This window comes from Ranitomeya variabilis, chromosome 2 (assembly GCF_051348905.1).
Source record: "Ranitomeya variabilis isolate aRanVar5 chromosome 2, aRanVar5.hap1, whole genome shotgun sequence".
Taxonomy (NCBI): Eukaryota; Metazoa; Chordata; class Amphibia; order Anura; family Dendrobatidae; genus Ranitomeya; species Ranitomeya variabilis.
In genome coordinates, this window is record NC_135233.1 from 305,588,176 (window position 1) to 305,600,691 (window position 12,516).

The 12,516-nt window shown below is 51.7% G+C and overlaps 1 protein-coding gene across 1 annotated transcript in view; it reads left to right on the forward strand.

Annotated features, from left to right (window-relative positions):
- The first annotated feature begins 1,465 nt into the window (after positions 1 to 1,465).
- FAM199X (family with sequence similarity 199, X-linked) overlaps positions 1,466 to 12,516 on the forward strand; it is a 29,334-nt gene continuing 18,283 nt past the window's right edge. The window contains exons 1-2 of the mRNA XM_077285202.1: positions 1,466 to 1,820; positions 6,571 to 6,790. Of these exons, the coding sequence (XP_077141317.1) occupies positions 1,654 to 1,820; positions 6,571 to 6,790 (387 nt within the window). The 5' untranslated portion in view covers positions 1,466 to 1,653. The remainder of the gene's footprint in view (positions 1,821 to 6,570; positions 6,791 to 12,516) is intronic.

Sequence of the window (12,516 nt, forward strand, 5' to 3'; positions counted from 1 at the left end):
CCTGCTATCCTGCCCCCAATATGTCCTCCCATCATGGCCCCATGTGTCTCCATCCTGTCCCCATATGTCTTCCCTCTCTGGCTCCATATGTCTCCATCCTGCCCCCCATATGTCTTCCCATCGTGGCCCCATGTGTCTCCATCGTGGCCTTATATTTCCTGCTATCCTGCCCCCAATATGTCCTCCCATCATGGCCCCATGTGTATCCATTCTGCCCCCATATGTTCTTTGATCCTGGCCTCATGTGTCTCCATCCTGCCCCTCTAAGATGTCTCCATCCTGCTCCCAAATATGTATTCTCATATTGGACTCATATGTCTTCATCCTGCTCACCCAATATCTCTTCCCATCTTGCAGATTTCAGTAAAAAAAAAAAAAGTTTCTCCTTACCTGGCCGCGGTCCAGTGGCGTCCTCTTCCTCAACCATTTGAGTCTCGGACGCAGCGGTGCATGACAGTGACATTATATGTAGTGACGTCAGCTGCCGGCCTCTGATTGGCTGATGGCTCCTATTGCAGTGTAGGAAGCGGCTCCTGCATGTCACTAGATTGCGACTGAACGTGCGTCCATTGCGTGGAGCCATTAGTCATACAATTTGGGGGTATTAGCGATGCATTTTATTAGAATGTTGTACCTGCCAAACAATTTTGGTGTTTTGATTTTTTTTCTCATTATGTTGTTTACCGATAGGATTAAGTTATTTGATATTTTGGTAGATCAGGCTTTAACATATGCAACTATATCAATGTGTATTTTTTGTTTTATTTTTAATTAGGCAATGGGCATGATTTGGATTTGTTTTTTTTTTCGTATTTTTAAAAGGAACCTGTCAGCAGGATTGTGCTCAGTAACCTACGGGCAGTGTCAGGTCGGCGCCGTTATACATTGGTTGATGAAATCCGTCTTGTGGTTGTTTAATCCTTATTTTCTGTTTTGAGTTAATGATAGACTCGTGCTCCGGGGCGGCCTGGGGGGTCTTCATGTGGTGCTCGGATTAGGTATTCCCCAGTGTGCGATTACGTGACCGGCGCTGATGGGTGGGATGAATGACATGTTCTGGGGTGTGTCAGTGATTGACAGTGGGATTTAACTGGTTAACAGCCGCGGGCAGAACACAAAGCGATCACAGCTTTTATATGTACCACAGAACTGTACCATGACAAGCTACAGCTCCATCCATGGATGAGTGAGAGTTATGACTCTTTGGAGAAAAAGGGGAGGAAAAACCGAAAGTGTCAAAAAAACCCAGAAAAATGTCCAGGTGATGAAAAGGTTAATAAAAGACGCATGACATTATGAGACATGCGCAGTGCCGTTCCCATTCCTCCCAGTGTGCGGGAGCACAGAGGAGTCCGTCTCTACATGCCATCATCCTCCAGTTCAGCAGAGGGCGCTCGTCTCGACTCTCGCGCCCACGTCACGTGGGATGTACGGGTGGATGACCACGTCCCTGCCGCTGCACTCCAGCTCTGCAGGGGGCGCCAGACCAAGGAGAGCTCATCCTGCTGGAAAGGAAGGAGGGCCCAGTCCCGGGAGCAGCTGCGACAGCCGGCGGAGCTCTGCGGCGTTCTGCTCGGGTGTCTGCAGTGGAGAAGGAGCGCAGTCCTCCGGGACATGGGGGAGCGGTGACCGGAGGCCTCTCCCGCCTGCATCATGACTGAGAGCCTGTACGAGAAGTTCCTGGCCCCGGACGAGCCCTTCCCTCTCCTCTCACAGAGGGGCAGCAGCAGTGAGGAGGGCTGCCTGGACGTCAGTGACTTCGGCTGCCAGCTGTCCTCCTGCCATCGCACCGACCCCCTGCACCGATTCCACTCCAACAGGTGTGTGCGGCCCGGGCTGTGCTGGGAGCAGCCCCACGTAACCCGGGGACAGTGACTGGAGCTCCGCAGCCCCACGTAACCCCGGGACAGTGACTGGAGCTCCGCAGCCCCACGTAACCCCGGGACAGTGACTGGAGCTCCGCAGCCCCACGTAACCCCGGGACAGTGACTGGAGCTCCGCAGCCCCACGTAACCCCGGGACAGTGACTGGAGCTCCGCAGCCCCACGTAACCCCGGGACAGTGACTGGAGCTCCGCAGCCCCACGTAACCCCGGGACAGTGACTGGAGCTCCGCAGCCCCACGTAACCCCGGGACAGTGACTGGAGCTCCGCAGCCCCACGTAACCCCGGGACAGTGACTGGAGCTCCGCAGCCCCACGTAACCCCGGGACAGTGACTGGAGCTCCGCAGCCCCACGTAACCCCGGGACAGTGACTGGAGCTCCGCAGCCCCACGTAACCCCGGGACAGTGACTGGAGCTCCGCAGCCCCACGTAACCCCGGGACAGTGACTGGAGCTCCGCAGCCCCACGTAACCCCGGGACAGTGACTGGAGCTCCGCAGCCCCACGTAACCCCGGGACAGTGACTGGAGCTCCGCAGCCCCACGTAACCCCGGGACAGTGACTGGAGCTCCGCAGCCCCACGTAACCCCGGGACAGTGACTGGAGCTCCGCAGCCCCACGTAACCCCGGGACAGTGACTGGAGCTCCGCAGCCCCACGTAACCCCGGGACAGTGACTGGAGCTCCGCAGCCCCACGTAACCCCGGGACAGTGACTGGAGCTCCGCAGCCCCACGTAACCCCGGGACAGTGACTGGAGCTCCGCAGCCCCACGTAACCCCGGGACAGTGACTGGAGCTCCGCAGCCCCACGTAACCCCGGGACAGTGACTGGAGCTCCGCAGCCCCACGTAACCCCGGGACAGTGACTGGAGCTCCGCAGCCCCACGTAACCCCGGGACAGTGACTGGAGCTCCGCAGCCCCACGTAACCCCGGGACAGTGACTGGAGCTCCGCAGCCCCACGTAACCCCGGGACAGTGACTGGAGCTCCGCAGCCCCACGTAACCCCGGGACAGTGACTGGAGCTCCGCAGCCCCACGTAACCCCGGGACAGTGACTGGAGCTCCGCAGCCCCACGTAACCCCGGGACAGTGACTGGAGCTCCGCAGCCCCACGTAACCCCGGGACAGTGACTGGAGCTCCGCAGCCCCACGTAACCCCGGGACAGTGACTGGAGCTCCGCAGCCCCACGTAACCCCGGGACAGTGACTGGAGCTCCGCAGCCCCACGTAACCCCGGGACAGTGACTGGAGCTCCGCAGCCCCACGTAACCCCGGGACAGTGACTGGAGCTCCGCAGCCCCACGTAACCCCGGGACAGTGACTGGAGCTCCGCAGCCCCACGTAACCCCGGGACAGTGACTGGAGCTCCGCAGCCCCACGTAACCCCGGGACAGTGACTGGAGCTCCGCAGCCCCACGTAACCCCGGGACAGTGACTGGAGCTCCGCAGCCCCACGTAACCCCGGGACAGTGACTGGAGCTCCGCAGCCCCACGTAACCCCGGGACAGTGACCCAGGACAGTGACTGGAGCTCCGCAGCCCCACGTAACCCCGGGACAGTGACCCAGGACAGTGACTGGAGCTCCGCAGCCCCCACGTAACCCCGGGGACAGTGACTGGAGCTCCGCAGCCCCATGTAACCCCGGGGACAGTGACTGGAGCTCCGCAGCCCCATGTAACCCCGGGACAGTGACTGGAGCTCCGCAGCCCCCACGTAACCCCGGGGACAGTGACTGGAGCTCCGCAGCCCCATGTAACCCCGGGACAGTGACTGGAGCTCCGTAACCCCGGGACAGTGACTGGAGCTCCGTAACCCCGGGACAGTGACTGGAGCTCCGTAACCCCGGGACAGTGACTGGAGCTCCGTAACCCCGGGACAGTGACTGGAGCTCCGTAACCCCGGGACAGTGACTGGAGCTCCGTAACCCCGGGACAGTGACTGGAGCTCCGTAACCCCGGGACAGTGACTGGAGCTCCGTAACCCCGGGACAGTGACTGGAGCTCCGTAACCCCGGGACAGTGACTGGAGCTCCGTAACCCCGGGACAGTGGCTGGAGCTCCGTAACCCCGGGACAGTGGCTGGAGCTCCGTAACCCCGGGACAGTGGCTGGAGCTCCGCAGCCCCACGTAACCCCGGGACAGTGGCTGGAGCTCCGCAGCCCCACGTAACCCCGGGACAGTGGCTGGAGCAACGCAGCCCCACGTAACCCCGGGACAGTGGCTGGAGCAACGCAGCCCCACGTAACCCCGGGGCAGTGGCTGGAGCAACGCAGCCCCACGTAACCCCGGGGCAGTGGCTGGAGCTCCGCAGCCCCACGTAACCCCGGGACAGTGACTGGAGCAACGCAGCCCCACGTAACCCCGGGACAGTGGCTGGAGCAACGCAGCCCCACGTAACCCCGGGGCAGTGGCTGGAGCTCCGCAGCCCCACGTAACGCCGGGGCAGTGGCTGGAGCTCCGCAGCCCCACGTAACGCCGGGGCAGTGGCTGGAGCTCCGCAGCCCCACGTAACGCCGGGGCAGTGGCTGGAGCTCCGCAGCCCCACGTAACGCCGGGGCAGTGGCTGGAGCTCCGCAGCCCCACGTAACGCCGGGGCAGTGACTGGAGCTTCTGGCCCTGCTATACAATCACCTCACCGGGAGTCTCCATTCTGCCATCAGGGGGCTTCAGCCCTGACTGTATATACCGAGCACACTGCCTCGTGGCCATATTCCAAACGGGTGTGACTGAGCTTGAAGGGGAGAACAGCAGGGACACTGCGGAGGCAGGGCACTGGGTGGTGTAGGTGTGCGCACGGAGTCAGGGCTCAGTGGGGTTGTTTGGGCCTGCGTGTGGAGGCTGGGGGGGGTCGGTCAGGGCTCGGGGTTATTGTGGGTCCGCCCGCGCGGAAGCAGGGCTTGGGCAGTGTGGGCCCGCTAGGGGGTGGGGTGGTATAGGCCCGCCCGTGCGGAAGCAGGCCCGGGGGCGGGGTTTGGTGCAGGCCCGCGCGCGGAAGCAGGGCTCAAGGGGTGGTGTAGGCCTGCCCTCGCGTGTGGAAGCAGGGCCGGCCAGCGGAAGCAGAGCTCGGGGTGGTGTAGGCTGGTCCGCGGAAGCAGGGCTCAGGGGGTGGTGTAGGCCGGCCTGCCCGCGTGTGTGTGCAGAGGCCGGGATCTGGGTCGTGTAGGCCGTCCTGTGCGTGTGGAGGCTGGACTGGGGGGGTGGTGTAGTGGTGCCAGTTTGCCTGCCCGCATATGCAGAGTCAGGGCTCCTCGGGGGGGGGGGGGGGGAGTCAGGGTTCGGGGGGTGTTGGTTCTCCCGCCCGCATGTGCAGAGTCAGGGCTCGGGGGGTGGTGTGGGTCAGGGCTCGGGGGGGTGTTGGTCTGCCCACACTACTTGATTTTATTGCATTTTTTGGAGGAGGCACGGTGCCCAAAAGCAGCAATTCTGCCTTTTTAGATTTTTTTTTTTCTTTTTAGTTTTATGTTTTAAAAACCATTTTCTGAGACTTTATTTTTACTTTTTTTTACCCTATTGTGTCACTTGATCATTTAATACTAAATGCTGTAATACGGTAGTATAGGCTGCACAAGAGAACAAAAACAAGAGCAAAATGGTGATGCGTTAGGCCCCTGGCTACCGTAGCTACCCATCTGTACCCTGAGATTGGGGAGGAGCCGATGTCACTGGATCTCATGACACAATTGCTCCACTTAAATGCCACTGTAAGAAATTGGTTGAACAGCAGCGATCGGTGTTTAGCTCCAGGCGCTGCTCTTGGAGTTAGGCTGCTGTAGTGTGGCGGAGGATCTTGCCTTCAGTCCTACAAGGACAGGATCTGCGTGGCATTCTCTAGTTTCTAAATTTCTAATATGTCCATTGACGTGGCCTTACCAGTGCAGCGGAAATTAAAGGGATTGCCCCTTGTCTACAAATTATTCCTTATCCATGAGATAGAGGATAACGTGCTCTTTGCTGGTGGTGTTACTGCTGGGGGTCCAGGGTCCTTTGTGTGATCGGACCATTGGTACACATTTGTGGCCACTTCTCCTTACTTTGCCTATGGCGCTGCCGGGGATTAAAAAAGTATTTGCAAATACAGATTTGATCTTGCATCCTATGAATAGGCGATAACGTGCCGAGTTGGGATTACTTAGAGTAACTCATTTATTTCAAAAGCTTTCGACAAATCGCAGTGACGAGTCAGAAGTTTTGATCTTATTGTGGGCAGGATAAGCCATAAATATCTGATAGACGTGTATTCCATTGGTAGGAATTGCATCTGTCTACTGCCACTAGGAATGGGGAGGTCTCCGTGTACACGTGTGCAGAATTTTGTAACGCTCGTATCAATAAATGGAGAGAGGTGCTCATGTGCCGCAACCTCTCATCTCCCCGGGGGCAGAACCCATTCTCTTATGTGTGTGTAAATGTCTGTAATGGGACAAACCCTTGAAATGGTAATTATCATTTTTTTTTTTATGACTTTTGAAATGTCATAGTGACATGTCAGACGTTTTGATCAGTCAGTGGTCCAGGAACTCTCACTAATTACTGAAGCAGAGGGTCAGTACAGCTCAGCTTTTTTAGTCCTCATTCATAATGATACCTGACTACCTCACAAGGGGGCTGATGCTTTAACGCATATAGACTTCAGTGGGGTTGGTCGGAATCTGTATATAAAATGATGAATGTTTGTTATCATTTATAGGTGGAATCTGACATCCTGTGGAACCAGTGTGGCGAGCTCTGAGTGCAGTGAGGAATTATTCTCTTCCGTCTCTGTTGGAGACCAGGATGACTGCTATTCCCTCCTGGATGACCAGGACTTCACATCCTTCGACCTGTTTCCTGAGGGCAGTGTGTGCAGTGATGTGTCCTCCTCCATCAGCACTTATTGGGACTGGTCTGACAGCGAGTTTGAGTGGCAGGTAATTTAGTCTCTTCTATATAAGACATGATCTTGTTTCATTTGCTTCTAATTCTGCGTTGTATAGCAATGCCAATGAAGACACTGTATAAGGGAGTTTTCAGGGCACGAGGGGCTGTCTGGGGTTTAAAAAAAACTTGGGCTAATACCTGAAATATGGTAAATTATTAAAATAAGCAACACTGACTAATTCCGTTCCCTACCGATCCTGCAGCATGGATGATTTTACATTCATTGCTTTCTTGACCACTGCAGCCAATCGCTGGCCTCAGTTCATGGCCAGTCTTCTTTACGCCAATGAATTTAAAAAAAGTTCAAGTTGTTAGTGTGAAAAAATAAATAAAACAAAACAATCCAAAAATCCTTTTAATATTCTGAGCTGGAATATGAGGTTTAGTTTGATGTATGGGGCGTCTGTTTGTCTTCGTTTTCAATCCTTTTTTTTTTTTTTTTCAGATTTTATGGACTTGGCCAATAAATTTTTGCTATGTGAAGGGGCGACATGCAGATGCAATCGTTTTGGTTCAGCCTCAATTGAATGTGTATTAGTGTTTTAGCCTTTGAAAAGTTCTGTGAATTTCTAAAATACTTTGGGAGAAGTTTATAAAACTGTCTAAAGGAAAAAAATCTGTTTGCTTTCTAAATATGGCCAGTTGTATAATTCTTTTTTTTTTTAACCTTTTTTTTTTTTTTTTCTTTGTCCCAAGCTTTTTTTCCGCCTCACTATGCGCTTTGATTCACTAGGAACCGTTATTGTTAATCTCATTTCTAGGGGAGTGTATCTAGCCAGGTCATGTGGTGGGTGCATGGCTGATCACTGGACATGTTTGGATGGAGTAAATTTGTTCTTAATTTAAAATATTGATTAGAATCCAAAAATTCACAACTAAGTAATAAATATGAGTGATGTTTCCAAACCCTGTTCACATTGCACCATGACTGGCCGCTCGCCGTAGGCTTATTGGGGAGGGTACACTGTCATGTTCCAGCAGTCAGAAGTCACATAGAATGACTGCAGACTTTTGACCCGAGCCTTGACAACCCCTTTAACCTATGCAGATTTTGCAGCACGATGAAGTTTTTTTTTCAAATTCTGCCACACTAGAAATTGCGCTTCCAGTAAAGGTATAAAAGCTTTCTTGTAATGAGCAGAGCGTCGGCGACCTCTTTATCTCCTGGAAATAATCTATAAAGGTTCCTATTGAATAACAGAGTAAGTTGATACAGAGAAGATTAGAAAGTTACATACCGTATATACTCGAGTATAAGCCGACCCGAGTATAAGCCGACCCCCCTAATTTTGCCACAAAAAACTGGGAAAACTTATTGACTCGAGTATAAGCCTAGGGTGGAAAATGCAGCAGCTACCGGTGAATTTCAAAAATAAAAATAGATGCTCCATACCGTTCATTATGGCCCCATAGCTGTGCCATATAGTGCTCTGCACCGTTCATTATTGCCCCATAGCTGTACCATAGAAAGCTGTGCCATATAGTGCTCTGCACCGTTCATTATTGCCCCATAGCTGTGCCATATAGTGCTCTGCACCGTTCATTATTGCCCCATAGCTGTGCCATAGTGCTCTGCACCGTTCATTATTTCCCCATAGCTGTGCCATATAGTGCTCTGCACCGTTCATTATTTCCCCATAGCTGTGCCATATAGTGCTCTGCACCGTTCATTATTTCCCCATAGCTGTGCCATATAGTGTTCTGCACCGTTCATAATTGCCCCATAGCTGTACCATAGAAAGCTGTGCCATATAGTGCTCTGCACCGTTCATTATTGCCCCATAGCTGTGACATATAGTGCTCTGCACCGTTCATTATTTCCCCATAGCTGTGCCATAGTGCTCTGCACCGTTCATTATTTCCCCATAGCTGTGCCATATAGTGCTCTGCACCGTTCATTATTTCCCCATAGCTGTGCCATATAGTGCTCTGCACCGTTCATTATTTCCCCATAGCTGTGCCATATAGTGTTCTGCACCGTTCATAATTGCCCCATAGCTGTACCATAGAAAGCTGTGCCATATAGTGCTCTGCACCGTTCATTATTGCCACATAGCTGTGCCATATAGTGCTCTGCACCGTTCATTATTGCCCCATAGCTGTGCCATATAGTGCTCTGCACCGTTCATTATTTCCCCATAGCTGTGCCATATAGTGCTCTGCACCGTTCATTATTTCCCCATAGCTGTGCCATATAGTGCTCTGCACCGTTCATAATTGCCCCATAGCTGTACCATAGAAAGCTGTGCCATTGCTGCTGCTGCAATAAAAATAATAAAACACTTACTCACCTTTCTTGCTTGCAGCTCCCCAGCGTCCCGTCCCGGCGTCTCTCTGCACTGACTGATCAGGCAGAGGGCGGCGCGCACACTATATGTGTCATCGCGCCCTCTGACCTGCACAGTCAGTGCGGAGAGAGAGAGACGCCGGGAAGATGGAGCGACGCCCGGCGTGTGGAACGAGGACAGGTGAATATGCGATACTTACCTGCTCCCGGCGTCCCGCTCCTTCCCCCGGACAGCTGGTCTTCGGTGCCACAGCCTCTTCCTCTGTCAGCGGTCACCGGCACCGCTGATTAGAGAAATGAATAGGCGGCTCCGCCCCTATGGGAGTGGAGTCCATAGTCATTTCTCTAATGAGCGGTCCCACGTGACCGCTGAACAGGGGAAGAGCTGCGGCACCCGGAGACCGTGGGACGGGCAGAGGGAGCGCCAGGAGCCCCGGAAGCAGGTAAGTATGCCTCAGCGCCCTCTCCCCCTCACCCGCCGACCGTGACTCGAGTATAAGCCGAGAGGGGCACTTTCAGCCCAAAAATTTGGGCTGAAAATCTCGGCTTATACTCGAGTATATACGGTAATTCTTTAATTACACAAGTCTTATTTCCTTCACCCAGAAAGCTGCGGTGAAAGGATGAAAATTATAATTATTTTCCTTGGAGCGATTGATAGGGGTTTTCGGGGGCTCCTCTTGTAGTGCCACTGTATGACTGAAAGAATACAGCTGTGTAGGAGTTGCCTGTGCTTGTTGGCAAATCACAAGGTCGTTGGCTGCTTAGTGGGCACAACAGAAGTTGGGCTTTTAACTACCGTATAAGAGACAAGAGAGCACCAAGCGCACAACTAATAAAAAACATATAATCAAAAATCAACCGGGGTGCAAAAAGTGGCCTATATACAAACCGAGAAAAAAAGAATAAAGAAAGCCACAGCAGAAATGCACACCACGGACAAATGAAACACAATGAACATGTACATAGAACAGAAAATTTATTGGAAAGCCACACAACAATTTAAAACATACGGTACTTAAAACATAGCAAGTACAAAACTTAGTCCCTGCATAAATATAGGCACGTAATATAACAATATATAGTCATAACCTACAACAACATAAGGAAAATACCTATCCCCTGGCTCATGGGACAGAAATATAAACACACCATAACCTGGAAACCGCATTTGGTGGTGCTGAGGAATCCAATTAATGGGAATATATATGAATACCCAGTAAAGAAAGTACCTAGTGATGTAACCAATAAGAAACCACTAGTCCCCAGTACAAGGGAGAAGAAGGGGTATTGCAACAAATAGGTGCCAGGCAGTGCTGCAAATAAATACATCAACGGGTTAAATAACCCATAGTTGAGCCAAGGTCAGCAGTATTACCTAGGAGAGTAACAAGGGAAAAAGAATCCCCATGCATAGGCTAGCAGGAACCAAGGAGAACGCGACCCCACGCGTATCGCCCTCCAAATAGGGCTTCGTCAGGGGAAGATGTGGCTTGCCAACCCGAATCTGTTTAAATAGCAGCAGTCATAATCACAAACCTGAGAGTGAACAGGTGGGCAGCAGCGTGGATCGAACGGAAGGGTCCCGCCGCCTCATTTGCGCATGCGGGACATAGACCGGCCTCCATATAACGTGTATCTCAGCCCGGGCTGAAAACAAGGTGCCAGAGGATAAATGCACAGGCGCAACACAGTAGAAAGCACAGAACACAGAGCGTGTGCAGTAAAGAGCCCTGGCACTGAATGCGCATGCGAAGATGAACAGCGGCGACGTGTGCGGTAACGAGACCAGATACTGAGTGCGCATATGATGATAAATAGCGGCGGGGCTGTCGCCTACAGATATGCATGCATAAGTATGGTACCGCACAGGGCACCAATACAAAAAGTATAGAATCAAGACATGGCACTGTTCGTACATAGAGGCCCAGACTTCAGAGCAAAAGCTCTGCCCCCCGATAAAGAGGGCATTGAAGGACCCAGAGTATGGACAAACCTGGCCATCAAGGGGGCACAATAGGGGATAACAAGGAATTTAATGATAAAAAAGAAAAACATGATCAATCAAGATGAAAATAAAACAATATGAATAAAGGGATATGCATAAAATATACTATATACGTGTGTATGTTCGTGTAAGCAGCCCATACACAGGGCTACGAGACCTAACATGGGTACCAATAATATTGGGGTAACCACCCCATTAGTAAGGGTGTACGCAGCAGGCTGACTCCTCTGTAAATGAAAAAGGAGACAAATAAAATATAGTCTAATCGCCCAAAAGTACAACCACATACTACAAGATTCAAATGAGATCAAAACATTCATGTCATGGTCATGTAAACCACATTCATCCCCCGGGGGTATACATCACATACATCATGCACAATCCATTCGAGACATCCAGCAAAAATAATAAGACCATACTCCATGCAAAAACCCTGTGTAAGTTCATATAGAATAGTAATTTTATTAAATAACAGTGTCGGATGCATATAAATAAAGCACAACAATTGGATACAAAATGCCAAAATTGCACATGGCCCCTAATAAGGCCTAAGAATAAATTCACGTGTCCCTTATTTGAGCCCGAAAGATGATCCAGTGGTCACATAGATGCTAAAAAGTGAAAGGCTACCAAGCCGGGAGCATATGAGTCCCATCTCCAAGCATAGTCCAAAGTACTCATGAAGAGGGGTATGAACCAAGGAGTAAGCCAGTCACACGATGTAAAAAGGGGGTACCCAATATCCCCCAAATTTGATCAATAACACAACAGGAAGCCCCATGAGCCAGGTCCAAGTATAGAAATAAGCACACGAGATAGTACACCAATTCACCCAACCGATGACCCCTGTAGGGTCCCTAGATAAAACCCCCAACAAATACCAAATGTACAAATAGGGTGAGCATGTCTAGATGTCCAATCAACCTAAATAAAGCAAAACTAAAAAAGACAAAAATAGAATAAATAACAGGTATGTCCATAATCCAAGGAGTGGTCACAGCAAATAAATAAGTGTGCCCAAAAAGGAAACGGAGGGCAGCAGATGCCAGATGTTCAAGAGGAAGTTCCAATTCCAGAATAACAGAATAACACTGGTAAGGTCCATCATAGTAGATTCCAAAGGGATCCAATATATAACCTAGACGGGAAAAAAGAAAAGGAAAACAAAAACAGTTAACCCAGGAAGCCTGTAAACAACAGCTCCTCGTTAAGACCAGCCGGGGCAACCGAGCCCAAATCAAAGATCCAACAGGCCTCGGATCTAAGGAGTAGGGGCTTAATTGGACCACCCCTATTAGAACAATGGATCCTTTCCAGCCCCACCACTTGCGTAGTGGACACACGACCAGAATGATGGGCCAAATAATGGGCCGCCACAGGAGTGAGAATCCTACCCTTGGCCTGGTCAGCCGGGGCCAGGC